This window comes from Haemorhous mexicanus, chromosome 22, assembly GCF_027477595.1.
Source record: "Haemorhous mexicanus isolate bHaeMex1 chromosome 22, bHaeMex1.pri, whole genome shotgun sequence".
Taxonomy (NCBI): Eukaryota; Metazoa; Chordata; class Aves; order Passeriformes; family Fringillidae; genus Haemorhous; species Haemorhous mexicanus.
Window position 1 is genome coordinate 9,184,654 of NC_082362.1, and position 15,547 is coordinate 9,200,200.

General features: G+C 44.0%; 1 protein-coding gene across 1 annotated transcript; it reads left to right on the plus strand.

The window, feature by feature from the left end:
• Positions 1-40: 40 nt before the first annotated feature.
• Positions 41-15,077, plus strand: INTS2 (integrator complex subunit 2). Its single transcript, XM_059865776.1, has 24 exons — positions 41-413; positions 858-996; positions 1,556-1,658; positions 1,828-1,941; positions 2,254-2,384; positions 2,467-2,640; positions 3,076-3,302; positions 3,838-3,963; positions 4,495-4,566; positions 4,668-4,782; positions 5,434-5,502; positions 5,652-5,786; positions 6,134-6,310; positions 6,554-6,662; positions 7,381-7,485; positions 7,918-8,082; positions 8,238-8,439; positions 8,967-9,092; positions 9,652-9,841; positions 10,676-10,927; positions 11,910-12,017; positions 12,596-12,701; positions 12,850-13,026; positions 13,795-15,077. The coding sequence occupies exons 1-24, from the start codon at positions 121-123 to the stop codon at positions 13,962-13,964; spliced, it is 3,585 nt and encodes a 1,194-aa protein (XP_059721759.1). The 5' UTR covers positions 41-120; the 3' UTR covers positions 13,965-15,077.
• The last annotated feature ends 470 nt before the right edge of the window (positions 15,078-15,547 follow it).

The following is a 15,547-nucleotide window of genomic DNA, read 5'->3' on the forward strand; positions in this document are numbered from 1 at the left end:
CCGCCCCTCAGCCGTTCCCGCCCCTCGGCCCTCCCGCCGTGACGTCACTTCCCGCTTCCCCCGGTAGTGGCGGCGGCGGCCGGTGGGCGCGGGGGCCGTGAGGGAGCCGCTGCCGCCGCCATGTCCGAGTGCTCGGCGCTGCAGTTCGTCAGCCCCTACGCCTTCGAGGCGATGCAGAAGGTGGATGTGGTGCGCCTAGCCGCCCTGAGCGACCCCGAGCTGCGGCTGCTGCTGCCCTGCCTCGTGCGCATGGCGCTGTGCGCGCCCGCCGACCAGAGCCAGAGCTGGGCGCAGGACAAGAAGCTGATCCTGCGGCTGCTCTCGGGGGTCGAGGCGGTCAATTCCATCGTGGCGCTGCTGTCCGTGGACTTCCACGCGCTGGAGCAGGACGCCAGCAAGGAGCAGCAGCTCCGGTAACGCTGAGAGCGGGGATCTGTGGCGGAACCGCTCTGTGGCTTTTCCAGCTGTTGAAGCGCCGGACGGACCCGGCCATTCCTGTCCCTCCATACTCTCCTAAGAAAGCCCTGGGGTTTGGTTTGTGTGCTGGGGTCTGTTCCCCTCCGTGCTCAGCGGAGGGTGTAGGGTGCACTGGGGCAGCTGCCCCGGCAGGGAAGGGCTGGGATGCCTGTGTGGGATGAAGGGACAGCTCAGGTGGGTGCGCTTCCCTGACTCTTCGTGCTGCTGGGGAATACAAGCACTTGAAATTTTGATAATGCACTGAATTAGTTTTCTCGTGCTGCAATTACAACAGTCTTTAAAGGATAGAAGAGATCCCTAGGGAGCTGCTGCCTTCCTTTAAGCGGGAGCATTTCTGTCTTTGCAGAACCGTTTAACACTTGTTTTGAATTGTGTGCCAGGCACAAGCTGGGAGGTGGCAGTGGAGAAAGCATCTTGGTGTCACAGCTGCAGCACGGGCTGACGCTGGAATTTGAGCACAGTGATTCTCCTCGGCGGCTCCGGCTGGTGCTCAGCGAGTTGCTGGCCATTATGAACAAGGTGAACTTCCCCATAGGTGGATATTTGTGACTTTTAGTTGCCCTCTGCGCTGGTTGTGTTTCTGGTGCTGCTCTTCTCCAGTCCTTATCTGCTTTATCAAGATTCAAAGTCTCAGTCTGATTGAACAGTGGCTTGTGCTTATAGAGACTCTATAATATGCTGTACTCAAACAAGTGATTTGGTGATCTGTCAGTGCAGAAATAATTTGGAAATGAAGTGATGACTTTTCTCCATCCCATTCTTTGCTCCTACTGCAGTGTGGTATTAGCCATCATATTTCTCTTCCCCCACTTCCTTCCTCACCAAACATTTTGTTTTCCTTGTGTAAACTTAGAATGTCAGTGGGCTATTTTTCTTTCTTCTGAAAAGAAGCAATGGTACCATCTGTGTTGAAGTATTTCCAGTAGTAAATATTTCTTATTCTACAAACTTTTCCTGCTTGTGTTGATAGCTTTATGTTTTTGGCAGTTTTTAATCTATTAAACTTGCTGAATTTAAAACAGATTTGGACAAATTGCTCCAGAAAACCTGTTCACTGATGATAAATGTTGTCTTGCAGGTGTCAGAATCAAATGGTGAGTTTTTCCTCAAATCTTCTGAGCTCTTTGAGAGTCCTGTTTACCTGGAGGAAGCAGCAGATGTTCTCTGCATTTTGCAAGCAGGTGTGTTTTCTGTATTTATGGTGTTTTCAGACCTCTCACAAATGTAACAAAGCAGCTTTGGGAGCTGTTGTGGCAGATGTAAGGTCAATCTAAGGTGTGCAGCTCTTGGAAACAGGGTTTTTGTTTCCCAGTGAAACATTGTGACTTTCAGCACCCTCTTTCCTTGCAGAGCTGCCATCACTGTTGCCGATAGTGGATGTGGCTGAAGCTCTGCTGCACGTTAAGAATGGAGCCTGGTTCCTTTGCCTGCTGGTGGCCAATGTTCCTGACAGCTTCAACGAGGGTGAGTTACAGCTTCTTCTCCAGCTTTCGGAATGATTTCTACCAGTGTGGTTAATTGTGAGCTAAACCATGAGTTGTGCAGGTTTGAACTGCTGCGTGCTGCCACCTGGGCATGTTGAGCCCCATTTTTGGAAGGCCAGGCTCACTGTGTGTGTCACAGCTTCTCATCTGTAGGTCACTGTTACAAAGGTTGAGTGGGCAGGGGCTAAGAACCTCCTCTAGCCCTGCTAACAGGGATTTAGGTGCCACTGAGACAAGTGATAATTTGAATTGGGAAGGGCAGATTTCCTCAGAGGTGCTCTTGGTTCTTTAGTGTGCAGGGGTTTGATTAAGAACGGCGAGCGGCAGGACGAGGAGAGCGTCGGCGGCCGGCGCAGGACGGAGGCTCTGCGGCACCTGTGCAAGATGAACCCTTCCCAAGCCCTCAGGGTCCGGGGCATGGTGGTGAGTCTCTCATGAGAATCATAAGAACCTTCCTGAAGCTTCAAACTCAGCAAAGACGACTGAGCCTGAGTGTTTTATCCAGGTGGAGGAGTGTCACCTGCCAGGTCTTGGTGTGGCTTTGACCTTGGATCACACCAAGAACGAATCCTCAGATGATGGAGTGAGTGACCTGGTGTGTTTTGTGAGTGGTTTGCTGCTCGGAACAAACGCAAAGGTTCGGACGTGGTTTGGAACTTTCATCCGAAATGGACAACAGGTAAGAAAATCTTAGAGTATTCTGCTTTTAAAGAAATATTCTTGTAGCTTGATGTAACTCCTCTGGCTGTGTGCTGCAGCTTTGTCTGAATGCACATAAATCCTGTTGCATGTCTTGGAGGAACCTTTACAAGGCAACCTCCTCTTATGGGGCTCTATAAATAATGTCCCTGAAGAGAGCAGCTATTTGGTTGTTCCCCTGAGAAGTTTTTAGGCATGGAAACCAGGGAGTTGTATGTTTGTACTATTTGCCTGGTAAAAATGTTCATTCTCGGTGGTCAGAGTGGGAAGACGCTCCGGTGACAGTTAAAGCTTGAACCCGAAAACTGTATTTAAAAAAAATAACCCTCTTCCTTTGATTATGAAAACTTTTATACAATACATTGTTTGTTGGGCTGAATTTGACACTGTTCTCATCTCTTAACCTCTCACACAGAGAAAAAGAGATAACATCAGCTCTGTGCTGTGGCAGATGAGGAGGCAGCTGCTGCTGGAGCTCATGGGGATCCTGCCCACGGTGCGCAGCACGCACATCGTGGAGGAGGCGGACGCTGACACGGAGCCCAACGTGTCCGTGTACTCAGGGCTCAAGGAGGAGCACGTGGTGAAGGCCAGCGCCCTGCTGCGCCTCTACTGTGCCCTCATGGGCATTGCTGGCCTCAAGTAAGGAGCCTTGGCAAGCTCTGGGGTTTTGTTCGTGGCTGGGAGGGCTTTGGGCTTTCTGTCGTAATGCCGCTGTGTCCTCAAAACTTGTGCAGCACTCACCAGTTTCATTCCTCTGTTGCTGCAAGATCACTTCTGCAGGCTTGTTAAGAGAACTCTAAACCCACATGGCTGGAGCAGTGTGTAGAGTTATCAGCTATTTTGTCTTCTAGCAACATACATTGTATGGATTTTGAATTTCTGTTCCTTTGCTTTCACTTTTTAGAAAGGACTTTTTGAAACTTTTTAATGTAGCATCTTTATGCATTGTTAGTTTAAATTTAAGTAGTTTGTACTACTTAAGGCAAGATTATATCCTGGGGAGCTTTTCTCACTCTTGTCTCTTACCAGAGACTTTTATCTCTGTTAAGTTCCGAGCAAATTACCAACTTGACAGATTGAATAGCAGTGAAAATTGGATATTTAGCCATTGTGAGAGACTGGAAATCTCTTCCCTGTTCAATCCCAGTTTTGTTTTGTTCTGTGTCCTGCTCAGGCCCACGGATGAGGAAGCTGAACAGCTCCTGCAGCTGATGACAAGCCGCCCTCCCGCCACCCCGGCCGGTGTCCGCTTCGTGTCCCTGTCCTTCTGCATGCTCCTGGCCTTCTCCACTCTGGTCAGGTACTCTCAGTACAGGAGGAGCTTTGGAAGATCTGACTGGTTTAGCACCATTAAGGCAATGCTCTTCCCAGAGCTGCACTTTTTTTTCCCCTTAATGCTTTATAAAACCTCCATACATTGATGGAAGGGATTTGTCTCACCCTGTGGTTAGTGAATGGAGATTTCACTCTTATTTTATACCAAGTCTTTTGAGAGGTGAGCATTAGCATGAGCTTAGTGTGAGTGCTTTTTTGAAGGCTGAAGTAGGCCTGACTTTTTCACTTTTCCCTGGAACAGGTTCATGGCTAAGTTCCTTAGAGAGATGCAGTGCAGATAATTCAGGGTGTAGCTTTCTGTTGGGTGCGTTCCAGAAAGGAAGTTGCCTGACAGTTGGACTGACCTTCGTGCCAAATATCACTTATCAGCAGCTGGATGCTAAAGTGAAAGTGACAAAAAGTCTCCTGGTGTAAGGTTCCTCAAATAGTGGCTTTCTTTAAGTGGTGGTAAAACTAGCACTGGGAAAAGGGTCTGTTATGGATTTTCTTTGTGCAGCACCCCAGAACAAGAGCAACTGATGGTGATGTGGCTCAGTTGGATGATAAAGGAAGAAGCCTACTTTGAAAGGTGAGAGCAGGCTGGATTTCTTTTAGTGATTCCAGTAATCTCACATCTCTTTATGTCCTGTTTACTTATGTCCTGTATTTCTTCCTCTTTGTTATCATCAGCATTTCTGGTGTGTCTGCTTCCTTTGGAGAGATGCTCCTCTTGGTAGCCATGTATTTCCACAGCAACCAGCTGAGTGCCATCATTGATTTGGTCTGCTCCACCTTGGGAATGAAGGTAAATCCTAAACTATTTCTAATCTGTACATTTGTCTGTTAAAATCAGATTTTTTACTGGGTTTTGGTACTTTGGTATTTACTTTACTTTTGATATAAAGAACTTTGGTTTTGCTAATATACCTAAAGTAAATATAGCCTGAAAAAGGAGTAATGATTAACCTGGAAGAACATTCAAATGTGCATAGCTCTTGATGCAGAGGAGTGTGGTGATAAAAGAATCTTCAAAAAGTGATGCCATGTTGAAATCATTATTTCTGAGAAATGAACTTTTTAGAAGACTAACTGAAGTATTTTCCAAATTGAGCTGCAAAGTTTTTATTTTAAATAGTTAAAATAAATATCTATACATGTAAAAATTAATTTCGGTAAATTACCAAAGATTTGCCAACAATTCACTATTGTGAAACACTGTCTCACCAAATGTAAAAGCTGGGGAGGGAGATTTTAGGACAAGGAAGACATTGGGTGATTAACTTGTGACATTGGAAAATATTTCTGTTTGACCTTTGATACAGATGGGAATTAACTGGGATACCAGGAAAACCAAGTTTTAAAAGGCTAAAAGTTAATAGTGTATAAAATAAACTTGCAGTCCTTAGTTATAAGAAAGATAGAACTTGCAGTTCTAAGTACTTCCTCTGAATTTCAGATTGTTATTAAGCCCAGCTCACTGAGCAGAATGAAGACCATCTTCACACAGGAGATTTTCACTGAACAGGTATTTTCAACCTGGGGATTTTTTTCCCCCCATTGCCCTTTCCTTTCCCTTTGGGATATTCCCCAAAAATAAGGAGATGCCAGTCAGGGCTGGGTGACTTGGACACCTTGTTCTGAGTGGTTTTTCTGTTCACTGTGTCTTCCCTGCAGGTGGTTACAGCCCATGCTGTCCGTGTGCCTGTGACAGGAAACCTCAGTGCCAACATCACTGGCTTTTTACCTATTCACTGCATTTACCAGCTCTTAAAGAGCCGTTCCTTCACCAAGCACAAAGTGTCCATCAAGGTACCCCCTTTGTTTTGTTTCTGTTCATTCTGAATGCTGGTGAGGTTGTGCAGGCTGGTTGACTTAGAGGAGCAGGATTCTTGATGAGTCTTGTGCTTTCCTACCATGTAATTTAAGAATAATCCCACTTTTAGCTCTGCAATCCAGAGACCACTGCTTAATGAAGTTCAAAGCAATAAGTGTCTCTCCACCATCTGTGCTTAATCGCAGTCAGCATGATTTTCCAACGAGGACAAGTTCTGTTTGTGAGTCAGGTCCAGGATGCAGGGTTTGTGACCAATGCAGAACTGGTGTTGCATTTTCCAAAGTCAAAGGCTCTGCTGGTGTCACGGGCTGTTCTCTCGCAGGACTGGATCTACCGGCAGCTCTGTGAAACCACCACCCCCCTGCACCCTCAGCTGCTGCCCCTCATTGATGTCTACATCAACTCCATCCTCACTCCTGCATCTAAATCCAACCCAGAGGCCACCAACCAGCCTGTCACAGAGCAGGAGATCCTGAATGTTTTCCAAGGACTCTCTGGGGTAATCATCTTGTTTGGATCTTTCTTGTACTTTATGGGGACGTGGTTCAGGATTTTGAATTTCTGTTAAGTTGCTTCACTTTTTGCTTTCACTGCCTGTAAACTCCCTCCTGCTACCGTAACAGTCATGTGTCTTGAAGTGAATCTTGTTGCTCAGATAGTCATCATATTTGTGGGTAAATCCAAATTTTTCTTTCCAAGAATCAGGAATGCAACCTGACCTTTGTGTATGGTTTATGTGCAGGGAGAAAATACTCGTTCCACCCAGCGCTTCAGCATCACCACACAGCTGCTCGTCCTCTACTACGTCCTGTCCTATGAGGAGGCACTGCTGGCCAACACAAAGATTCTAGGTAAATGTGAGAGCATCAGGGGGAAACATTGCCTGAACATTAGGGGCAAAGAAGGGAAAAATTCATGCTGCTGTCAGATTCGAGCACAGCATAAAAAGTTCAGGTGTTTGCAGTAAATAAACACAGGAAATTGCTGTAGAGATTGAGGACGTAAAGTTCCTGCTGGAACTCTCTAGTGGAGTAATTTGTTTTACACATTAAAAGTGGTCCAAGCTGAGTTACTAGAAATGTTTATGAGCATCTAAGGAGCAGAATAACAATTAACAAAGACTTCTTAATTATTTGAGATCTTCATTTACTCACGTGTCATCAAACTTGCACACACTTTTCTTTGAGTGGGCAGTTTTATAGTTGGTAATACTTAATGATCCCATTTTTACCCTTGAAATGGAGACTTTAAATCACTTCTAAAAGACTGTTGTGTATTTTATTGGTGAAATTGAACTTCAGTGAAAATTCAGTCTTTATACCTGGTGTGTGTTTTTACCAGCCCTTTTTAAGGTGCAAAACTTCCAGTATTCTTCAGTCTTTTTTCTTCATGTTAATCAAGGAAGTCTTAAATACCATAAAATCGATTGCAGTTATTTGATATTTTCTTGATTTTACCTGGGTGATATAGAGACAAGTGCTTTACATTTTCCTTATTGACCCAGTTGGGGAAAATACTTGTTTTTAGCTGTAACTGCTACATGTGGTTTCTTGTCCTGTTCCCTTGTAGCTGCAATGCAGAGAAAACCCAAGTCCTACTCCTCAGCATTGATGGATCAGATTCCAATCAAATACCTCATCCGGCAGGCCCAGGGGCTGCAGCAGGAGCTGGGAGGTAAAAACATGTCTGAAAGTCTGAAGTGCATGAGAAGGAAGGCTGAGTGTTCTCAGCTCAGTGGCTGTTGCTTTTTTCATAGCTCGTTTTCCTTTTTCTTGCTTTTAAAATCTGTCAGGAGTAGCTACGGAGGTTGCAGAGATGTTTGAAAAGTCACAGTGAAAGTGTGAGGGAAGCAGTTCCTTTTAGAGCAGATCTTACCTCCCTAGGGCAGGTTTTAGGGTAGGAATTATATGAGAAAGTTGAATATTCCAGGCTGAGTTTAGGAGTTACTTTCCAAAGGGCAACTTCTCCTTTCTGTTGGAGTATCAGGCTGTGAACATGCACCTCACTGAGCTGCTGGCCAGCCATTCAGTGCAGGCGTTGAAATGAAAGGCACAGATGTGTTCAGCTGCTCAAATCTGAGCTGTGAATGTCCCTGATGTCCCCAAGGGTTGCACTCTGCCCTGCTGAGGCTCCTGGCCACCAACTACCCCCACCTGTGCATCGTGGACGACTGGATCTGCGAGGAGCAGATCACCGGCACCGACGCCCTGCTCAGGAGGATGCTCCTCACCAACATGGCCAAGAACCACTCTCCCAGACAGCTCCAAGAAGGTAAGGAGCTTCATTCCAAGTAAATTCTTTCCAAATGGATTGGAATGTAGTTGATTTGGAAGTGTGTGATTAAACTGCGTTTGTATAACCAAAATGCTTCAGTGCTTCAAATGGCAGAAGTCCGGTTTTACCCAGCTCCTGTTTGTGTTTTCCAGCCTTTTCCATGCTGCCTGGAAATCACACCCAGCTGATGCAGATCCTGGAACATTTGACCCTTCTCTCAGCTGGAGAATTGATCCCCTATGCAGAGGTGTTGACCTCAAACATGAATCTTTTGCTGGAAGCTGGAGTCCCACGGGGGATTCTGCAGGCTGTCAATAAACTCTGGATGGTTCTGAACACTGTCATGCCCAGAAGGTATCAATGCTCAAATACTCTTTGGTTTCTTGGTGCACATAGTGGGACTAAAACTTTTTCCTTTAAAAATAATAGCACAATGCCTTTAGCTGGGAGGTTGGAGGCTGTGACTGAATAGAATGCATTGAAGCTGCATTTCTTTTTTAGTTTGTTGATATTTTGGACCTTTGCATTTAAAAGGAAGGTGGCTCTTGTTCTCAGGGGGAAAGGAAGTCTTCAGTTTAAAATACAGGAGTATGGTTTTATAGTGTCCATTGTTTGTGCTGAATTCCTAATGGAACAGGAACTCACTTTGGTAAGAAAATGCCTTTTTTTATGAAGTGGATACTCTACTGCAGTGAAAACTGCTCTAAGTCCAGGGAGTGTAAGTTAACTGCACCTTGCTTAACTTCAAGGGCTGCAAATGGAGTTTTTGCTACTTGATAGACCTAGAAAAGCATGGCTGAGTGACCAGATGTTTAGGGAACCTCTTTTCTCATGCACATTTCCTATTTAAAAGAAAAAATCTAAAGATATTCTCATTTTAGGTTGTGGGTGATGACTGTTAATGCCCTGCAACCTTCAGCAAAACTCGTGAGGCAGCAGAAGTACACCCAGAATGATCTGATGATTGACCCCCTGATTGTGCTCAGGTGTGACCAGAGAGTGCACAGGTGAGTCTGTGCTGCTGCACAGGGACTGCTTAACTCAAAGGTGTCCAACAGGAGACTTCTGAAAGCTTTCAGCACTTCAAAACATCTTTTAAACTAATGACAAACTAATCATCTGTGTTGTTTTAAGCTTGGCCTGAGGACTGTGGAGCTGGGTCTGCTGTTCCAGCATTTCATCCTTTCCAGCTGTGTTTTCAGAACTTTGGGATTTGCACATGGCTCATCCATATTTGGATTTGGGTGTGTGAATTTGTGGTGAACAGGCTTTGCAGAGTGTTGGAAATGGCCACGTGGTGGTGGCTGAGGTTTAGCTGTAACATCCTTCCAGCTCTTGTGCCTGTGGGTTATTCCTTCCTTTTGGGCAACAGTTTCTGCCAGTGGGTGCTGCTGGTGGATGTGACAGAGGCAGATTTGCTTCATTGCCCAAGGGAGTCTTTGCAGCACTTGGAAATTGTTCCCCCAGATGTCAGTGATGCCAGAGGAGGAGCTACAAGCCCGTGGGAGTGCTTTTAGTTTGTTCATGGTACTGAAAAGTCTTTGTTTTGCTGTGTTCCCATCTCAGGAGCCCTCCTCTGATGGATATCATTTTGCACATGTTGAATGGATATCTTCTTGCTTCCAAAGCTTACCTTAATGCTCACCTGAAGGAAACAGCAGAGCAGGACATTAGGCCATCCCAAAACAATGCAATGGGTCCAGAGGCCCCAGAAGTTACAAGGGAAGAGTTAAAAAATGCTTTGCTTGCTGCTCAGGTAAGAGGGAAGAGATGGATAATTCCGTGATGTGAGGAAAAACAGCGATGAAAGAGAAATGCAGAAACAGGAAATTAAAAAATGAGGCCTTTTAAATTATTAATTTTTTTTACCAACTTCTGTTACCATGGAAAAGAAAACAGCCTCTGTATTCAGATGGTGAAATATTTTCTTTTTCTAGTCTGAAGCATTGTGCTGATTTACTGCCTTGGTAGTGGTTGTTCTGTCAGAACAGGCGAGTTCTGCTCACCAACCCTTTTGCCTTGATGCTTGTGTGATCCAGAGGCTGTGTCTGTGTCTGTGGTTGGATTTGGAGCAGTAAAACAGCAATAAGTGGAAATTCTGGAGTAATCCTGTTCCACAGACGTCTCCTCATCCCTGGAAAAATGTCACATAGGGAGTTCCATTATAATATGATTTTTGAGTTAGTAGGAAGTTTTATATTTAAAGGAGCAGGGTGATGAGTACTGTGAATTCCATGGCTCTGTGCATGTTTTTGTCTGCCCTGGATGTTTTAAGGGACCCGTGGATATTTATTTTGAAGCAACATGAGATTCCACTGAATTTACTCTTTTCATCTGTAATTATGATATTTTGTTAGGTTTAGCCTTTTTTTCTTTGCATCTTGACTGAGATAACATGTTGAAGTTTTTAAAATGTTCTACAGGATTTGTGACTCTTGAGCTGGGTCATTTTCATTCTGTACTTAAAAAAATCCATAGGTAGAAATCCCAAGTACATGACAATCTTCCATTTCTTAAATTATCCTTATTTTGTATTTTGATTTGTTTTTATTTCACTTTTTGAAGCATCTTCTGTGGCTTTTCTCCCCAGGACAGTGCTGCTGTGCAGATCCTTCTGGAGATCTGCTTGCCTACAGAAGAGGAGAAGGGCCAGAGCAGCAGTGCCCAGGGTTTGCTGAGGGATGTGCAGAGCCCCCCGAGCCCACAGGGCCCTGAGGCTGAGGAAGAGGAGGAGGAGCAGAGCTTGCTGTGCAACCTGCGGGAGGTGCAGTGCCTCATCTGCTGCCTGCTGCACCAGATGTACATTGCTGACCCCAACATCGTCAAACTGGTGCATTTCCAGGTGTGCCCTGCACTGCCCCAGCCCTCCTCTGGGAGCCAGGGTGGGGAGGAGCCAAGGGAGAGCTCAGGGGCTGCTGGATCTTCCTCAGAGATGAGAACAATCCTCTTCTGTCCTTCTGTCTGCCCCCATCTGCAGAGCTCACACTTCCTCCCTGTTCCAGTGCTTGGTTTGGTGAGAAGGCAGCACCCAAACTCTGCCTGCTCCCCTCCCTTGTGCCTCTGTCCCTTTCAGTTTGTCCATCTAGGCCAAGGAAAACTGCCCTAATCACCTTGGAATTACTTGTTCCACATCTTTTGTGGGTTACTTTTTTTCTGGCTTTGTTTTAAAATTAATATTCCCATTATTCAAAACTATTTTGGCTTCAAATGTAAACATCTCCTTATCTTTCCTTTTTGTTTGGGCACAGTTTATCTCTTTAGAGTGGAAGGAGAAAGGTTGACCCTGCAAAAGCAGCTGAGTACCTTAAAAAAAAACCCAAAAAAACAGCAGAGGGGGAAGATCAGTAATTTCTAAAATACAGATGTGTTTTTAATGCATATTAAATTGCTCCTTGCCAGATGGCAGACTCTTTACAAGGAGTTAATTTGCCTTGACCTGGAACTGATTAAGTGATAAAAAAGTAATTATGGGGCAGTTGTGAAATGAGCAGGTTGGGGCTGATGAAATTTGGAGCACAGGAAAGACACAGAAGGAAAAGGTCACTGCAGTCTGCTTTCCTCTGGGGACTGGAGGGGGAGCTTCCATGCAAGTAAATCATTGAATATTGCTGATAAAGAATTGATCCAGACCCTGGGTTTGTTCCCAGTCTGCCTCTTGTTGCCTTGGCATGACAGGCCTGCTGCAAACTCTGGACAAAAGGGAGTTATAATTATATTCACTTTGAAACAAAGCATTACACAGGTGTGATTTAAAATCTTAGTTGAAGCAGAATTTCTGGAACACACCTGTGACACATTGACACACCTCTTCTCTTGATCCCCAGGGTTATCCATGTGAGCTTCTGGCACTGACAGTGGCTGGGATCCCATCCATGCACATCTGCCTGGATTTCATCCCTGAGCTCATTGCCCAGCCTGAACTGGAAAAGCAGGTACTGGAATCACTGGGGGGACTCACCCTGGTGGAATACTGGCTGGGGGGAGGATAAAACAGTCACTAAAACCATCCTGTTCTGACTTGCCTGGGATAGTCAGGGAATATTTGGAGCACTTTTACATTAATGCAAAGGCCTGGCATTGAGAGCAACTGGCATTTGTTGGGCTAAAGATTTCATTTCTGTATCAAACCAGCTCTGTAGCTGCTCTTTTTTAATCCTTTCTAGTATTAAGTTTCTCCTGATCAAGTGTGGTTAAAACTGGAATGTATCAGACCTAAATATCTTCTGCAAGGGTTGTGTTGCACATTGTGTGTTTATTTCTCATCATTAATGTTGGGGCACAGTGTCTGAGGGAGATTTTGAAACACTTTGATTCATGTTAAATATGTGGGGGTTATTTTTCTTCATACCAGCAGAAAAATAATCACAATAACTATTGTTAAGGCTTCTTTGGCTTCCATTTCCTTCATGGTAAAAGAGGGAATATTTACTTCCTGTTAAGTGTGGTGAAGAGCTTTGGCTAGAAGTTGTAAAGCATCCTGTAATTTCATTGTTTTTCTCTCTTCTGGCAGATCTTTGCCATCCAGCTGCTCTCCTACCTGTGCATCCAGTACGCCCTGCCCAAATCCCTCAGTGTGGCTCGCTTGGCCATCAACGTGATGGGGACCCTGCTGACAGGTACCACCCCCAAATCCATCTCTGGGGGAGCCAGCAGGGTTTCTCTAGGCTGAGTGCAGTTCTCTCTAACTGCTATTATAAAAGTAACACTTCTTGATTGGATTTTATGATAATTTCTTTTTCTTCTGCATTTCCTCCTCCTTGGCAGTCCTGACCCAGTCCAAGCGTTACACGTTCTTCATGCCCACCCTGCCCTGCCTGGTGTCCTTCTGCCAGGCCTTTCCTCCCCTCTATGAGGACATCATGTCCCTGCTGATCCAGATTGGACAAGTTTGTGCCTCTGATGTTGCCACACAGACTCGAGACTTCGACCCCATCATCACCCGTAAGTCAAGGACTTGGACAGCCCCCCAGAGGGGCCAGGCACAGGGGGATGGGACAGAAATGTTGTGCTGCTGTCATAATTGACTTAATTACTTACTTAATTTACTTAATTATTTACTTAAATGCTGTGGTGTTGTGATAATTTACTTGTGGGGAGTTCTGGAAGGAATTTGAGATGGGATTTGTGAATTGGTTTTGATGGTGTGGTTTATTTTTTTTATCTTTTATACAGGTAGGAGGGTAAGTTTGGTTTTCATGGTTGTAGTATGGTTTAGAAGGTCAAAAGACCTTTAGCTACAAGGGTTTTTGAGGACTTACTGATTAATAAAGTATTGTTAATAAAGATATTTATGTTTTTGACTCAATCTTTAAATATTTCATCTTATGGACTCATAGTGTAAGGTTTTTTAGCTAGTTATGATACATAAACTTGCAGTAATGCGTTTTAAACTTCTTGTTTACTTTTGTAACTACTTCTATTTTTTCTATATTTTAAACTTTAAAACTCTGAACTTATTTTTACTTAGTTTAACATGGTTTTGCTGTAAATTATAAATTCACATTCTTGCTTCTAGTACTTAAGTTTGGAAGCTGTTTCTAAAGTTTCAGATCAAATCTTGGGTTTAATTCTAAACTTTAGCTTACAAGCCTAAAGTTCTAAGAGTTCTCTGTATTTCACAGTAGCTCAGCCTTGCAATCTCCTCTTTGTGTTATGGCTGGAAAGAACAATTCTCAATATTTATTTTGCTTTTCCTGCTGCTTTTTCCAGGTCTCCAGCAGCTGAAGGAGAAGCCACACGATTTCTCAGGGCTCTGTAAAGATTCCTCCAGCAAAAGCTGCTCCAGGGACACTGCAAGCCTGGACCCTGATGTTCAGCTGTGCCAGTGTGTGGAGAACACCATCATCGAAATCATCAACATGAGTGTCAGTGGGATTTAGGGAAAAAAACTCCAGGCAAGTTGTCCTGTAGCTTTTCCCTCTCTTTATGGTGCCTAAATTTGGAAAAAGCTGTGAAAGTGGACTGAGGAGCTGGAGCAAAGTCCACATTTTTCATTCATCGATTGAGTCACGGCTGAGGAGAAAATCCCTTCGAGAGGATTTTGTGAGAACTTCTGAGGCTGAAGGGATCAGGGAATAATTTCCAGGGAAACAGCGATTTCCAGGCTTGCTCAGCTCCTGAAGTGGCACAGCAACACACCTGGAAGGGTTTTAGAACACTGAAACATTTCTTTTGTTGGGCAAACAGCAAAATGATGGGTGAGAAAAATTGGAGATTGAAGTTTGCTCGAGGCAAACGAGCTGCTGCTGCTGCAGGGCCTTGCAGAGCAAGCTGGAATAAAGTGCTCCAAGGAATACTTGAAAAAGTGCTGTCAAAAACCTGCACCTTCACACTGAGTTCTCAGAAAATGAGAAAATTTATTTCTGTGTCAAACCATTGCTCAGAGCTTCAGTTGATGAATTCAGGAGCTTAATTGAAAGATCAACCAGGTTTCACAGAGAGTTTGAAACTGGTCTAAAAGTTCATTTTAAAGAAAAAAAGTGCTGATAGTAAAGATGAGCCATAGAAATGGGATTTTTAAAGAATACAGCTCAGATGGTTTTGTGGTTTTTAGCTGAAAAAAAGAGATGAAAAAGACCTGAGGAAATGACTGCAGAGGGATCTTGAGCTGTCATGGGGAGGTGGAAAAGAGAAATGGGTGCTGGGGGTGGCTGTGCACAGGGACAGGGACAGGAGGGACAGGTTTCAGCTGTGCCAAAGCAATTCCAGGGCCAAATCCTTTCTGCTCCACCATGGGGTTGGTTGTTCTTTTGTGTGCAAGGCTGGAATTCCCACATGGAAATGTGGGAAAGCCCCGTGGGTTTTGCTCCAGGATTCCTGCTGTGACACCCCCATCACCATCTGCCTACCCAGTGGATTTTTGTCATCCTTATGTAAATTATGTAAATAATCTAAATGTATGTATTTTTTTTCTCCTCGGTTCCAAGTGTAATTTTATATCCTGTAGTGGTATTTAAATAAAAAAAAAGGCAAAAAACAACAGTATGACTGAAGTTCAAAGGGGCTGTTCTGTTTTGCTTTTAAGTTTCCCAGGTTCATTCCAAATTTCACCTGAGGGAAACCCCTGGGGGCACAGACACGTGACAAGAACAGGAGCTGTGTGTGGCACTAGTGAAAAGACACTGACTTTCCAAAAACTTAATTTTTCCTTGGTGTTTTCTATGCACTCTGCTTAAAACAAGGAGAATAATAATAGTAATAATAATAGTAAATAGAAAATAAGAAATATTTAATAATAAAAATAATAACAATAATAACATTAACAACAGCAGCAACAGTAATAATAATGATTGTAATAATTTTGTGATATGATAATTATAATGATACCCAGTAATAATATGCAATGCTTATAAAATATAAAACATAAAAAATTAAAAACTAAATAATAGAATAATAAATATATTATTCACTATACTAATAATAAAGGCCAATAACAAGTATGTGATTATTTCACAAAAGCGCG

Excerpts from the sequence above, each read along its gene's own strand:
- INTS2 (XM_059865776.1), top strand. The coding sequence starts at position 121 with ATGTCCGAGTGCTCGGCGCTGCAGTTCGTCAGCCCCTACGCCTTCGAG. Across the intron at positions 414-857 it reads AGCAAGGAGCAGCAGCTCCG|GCACAAGCTGGGAGGTGGCA; the intron begins GTAACGCTGAGA and ends ATTGTGTGCCAG. Across the intron at positions 3,964-4,494 it reads GCCTTCTCCACTCTGGTCAG|CACCCCAGAACAAGAGCAAC; the intron begins GTACTCTCAGTA and ends TTCTTTGTGCAG.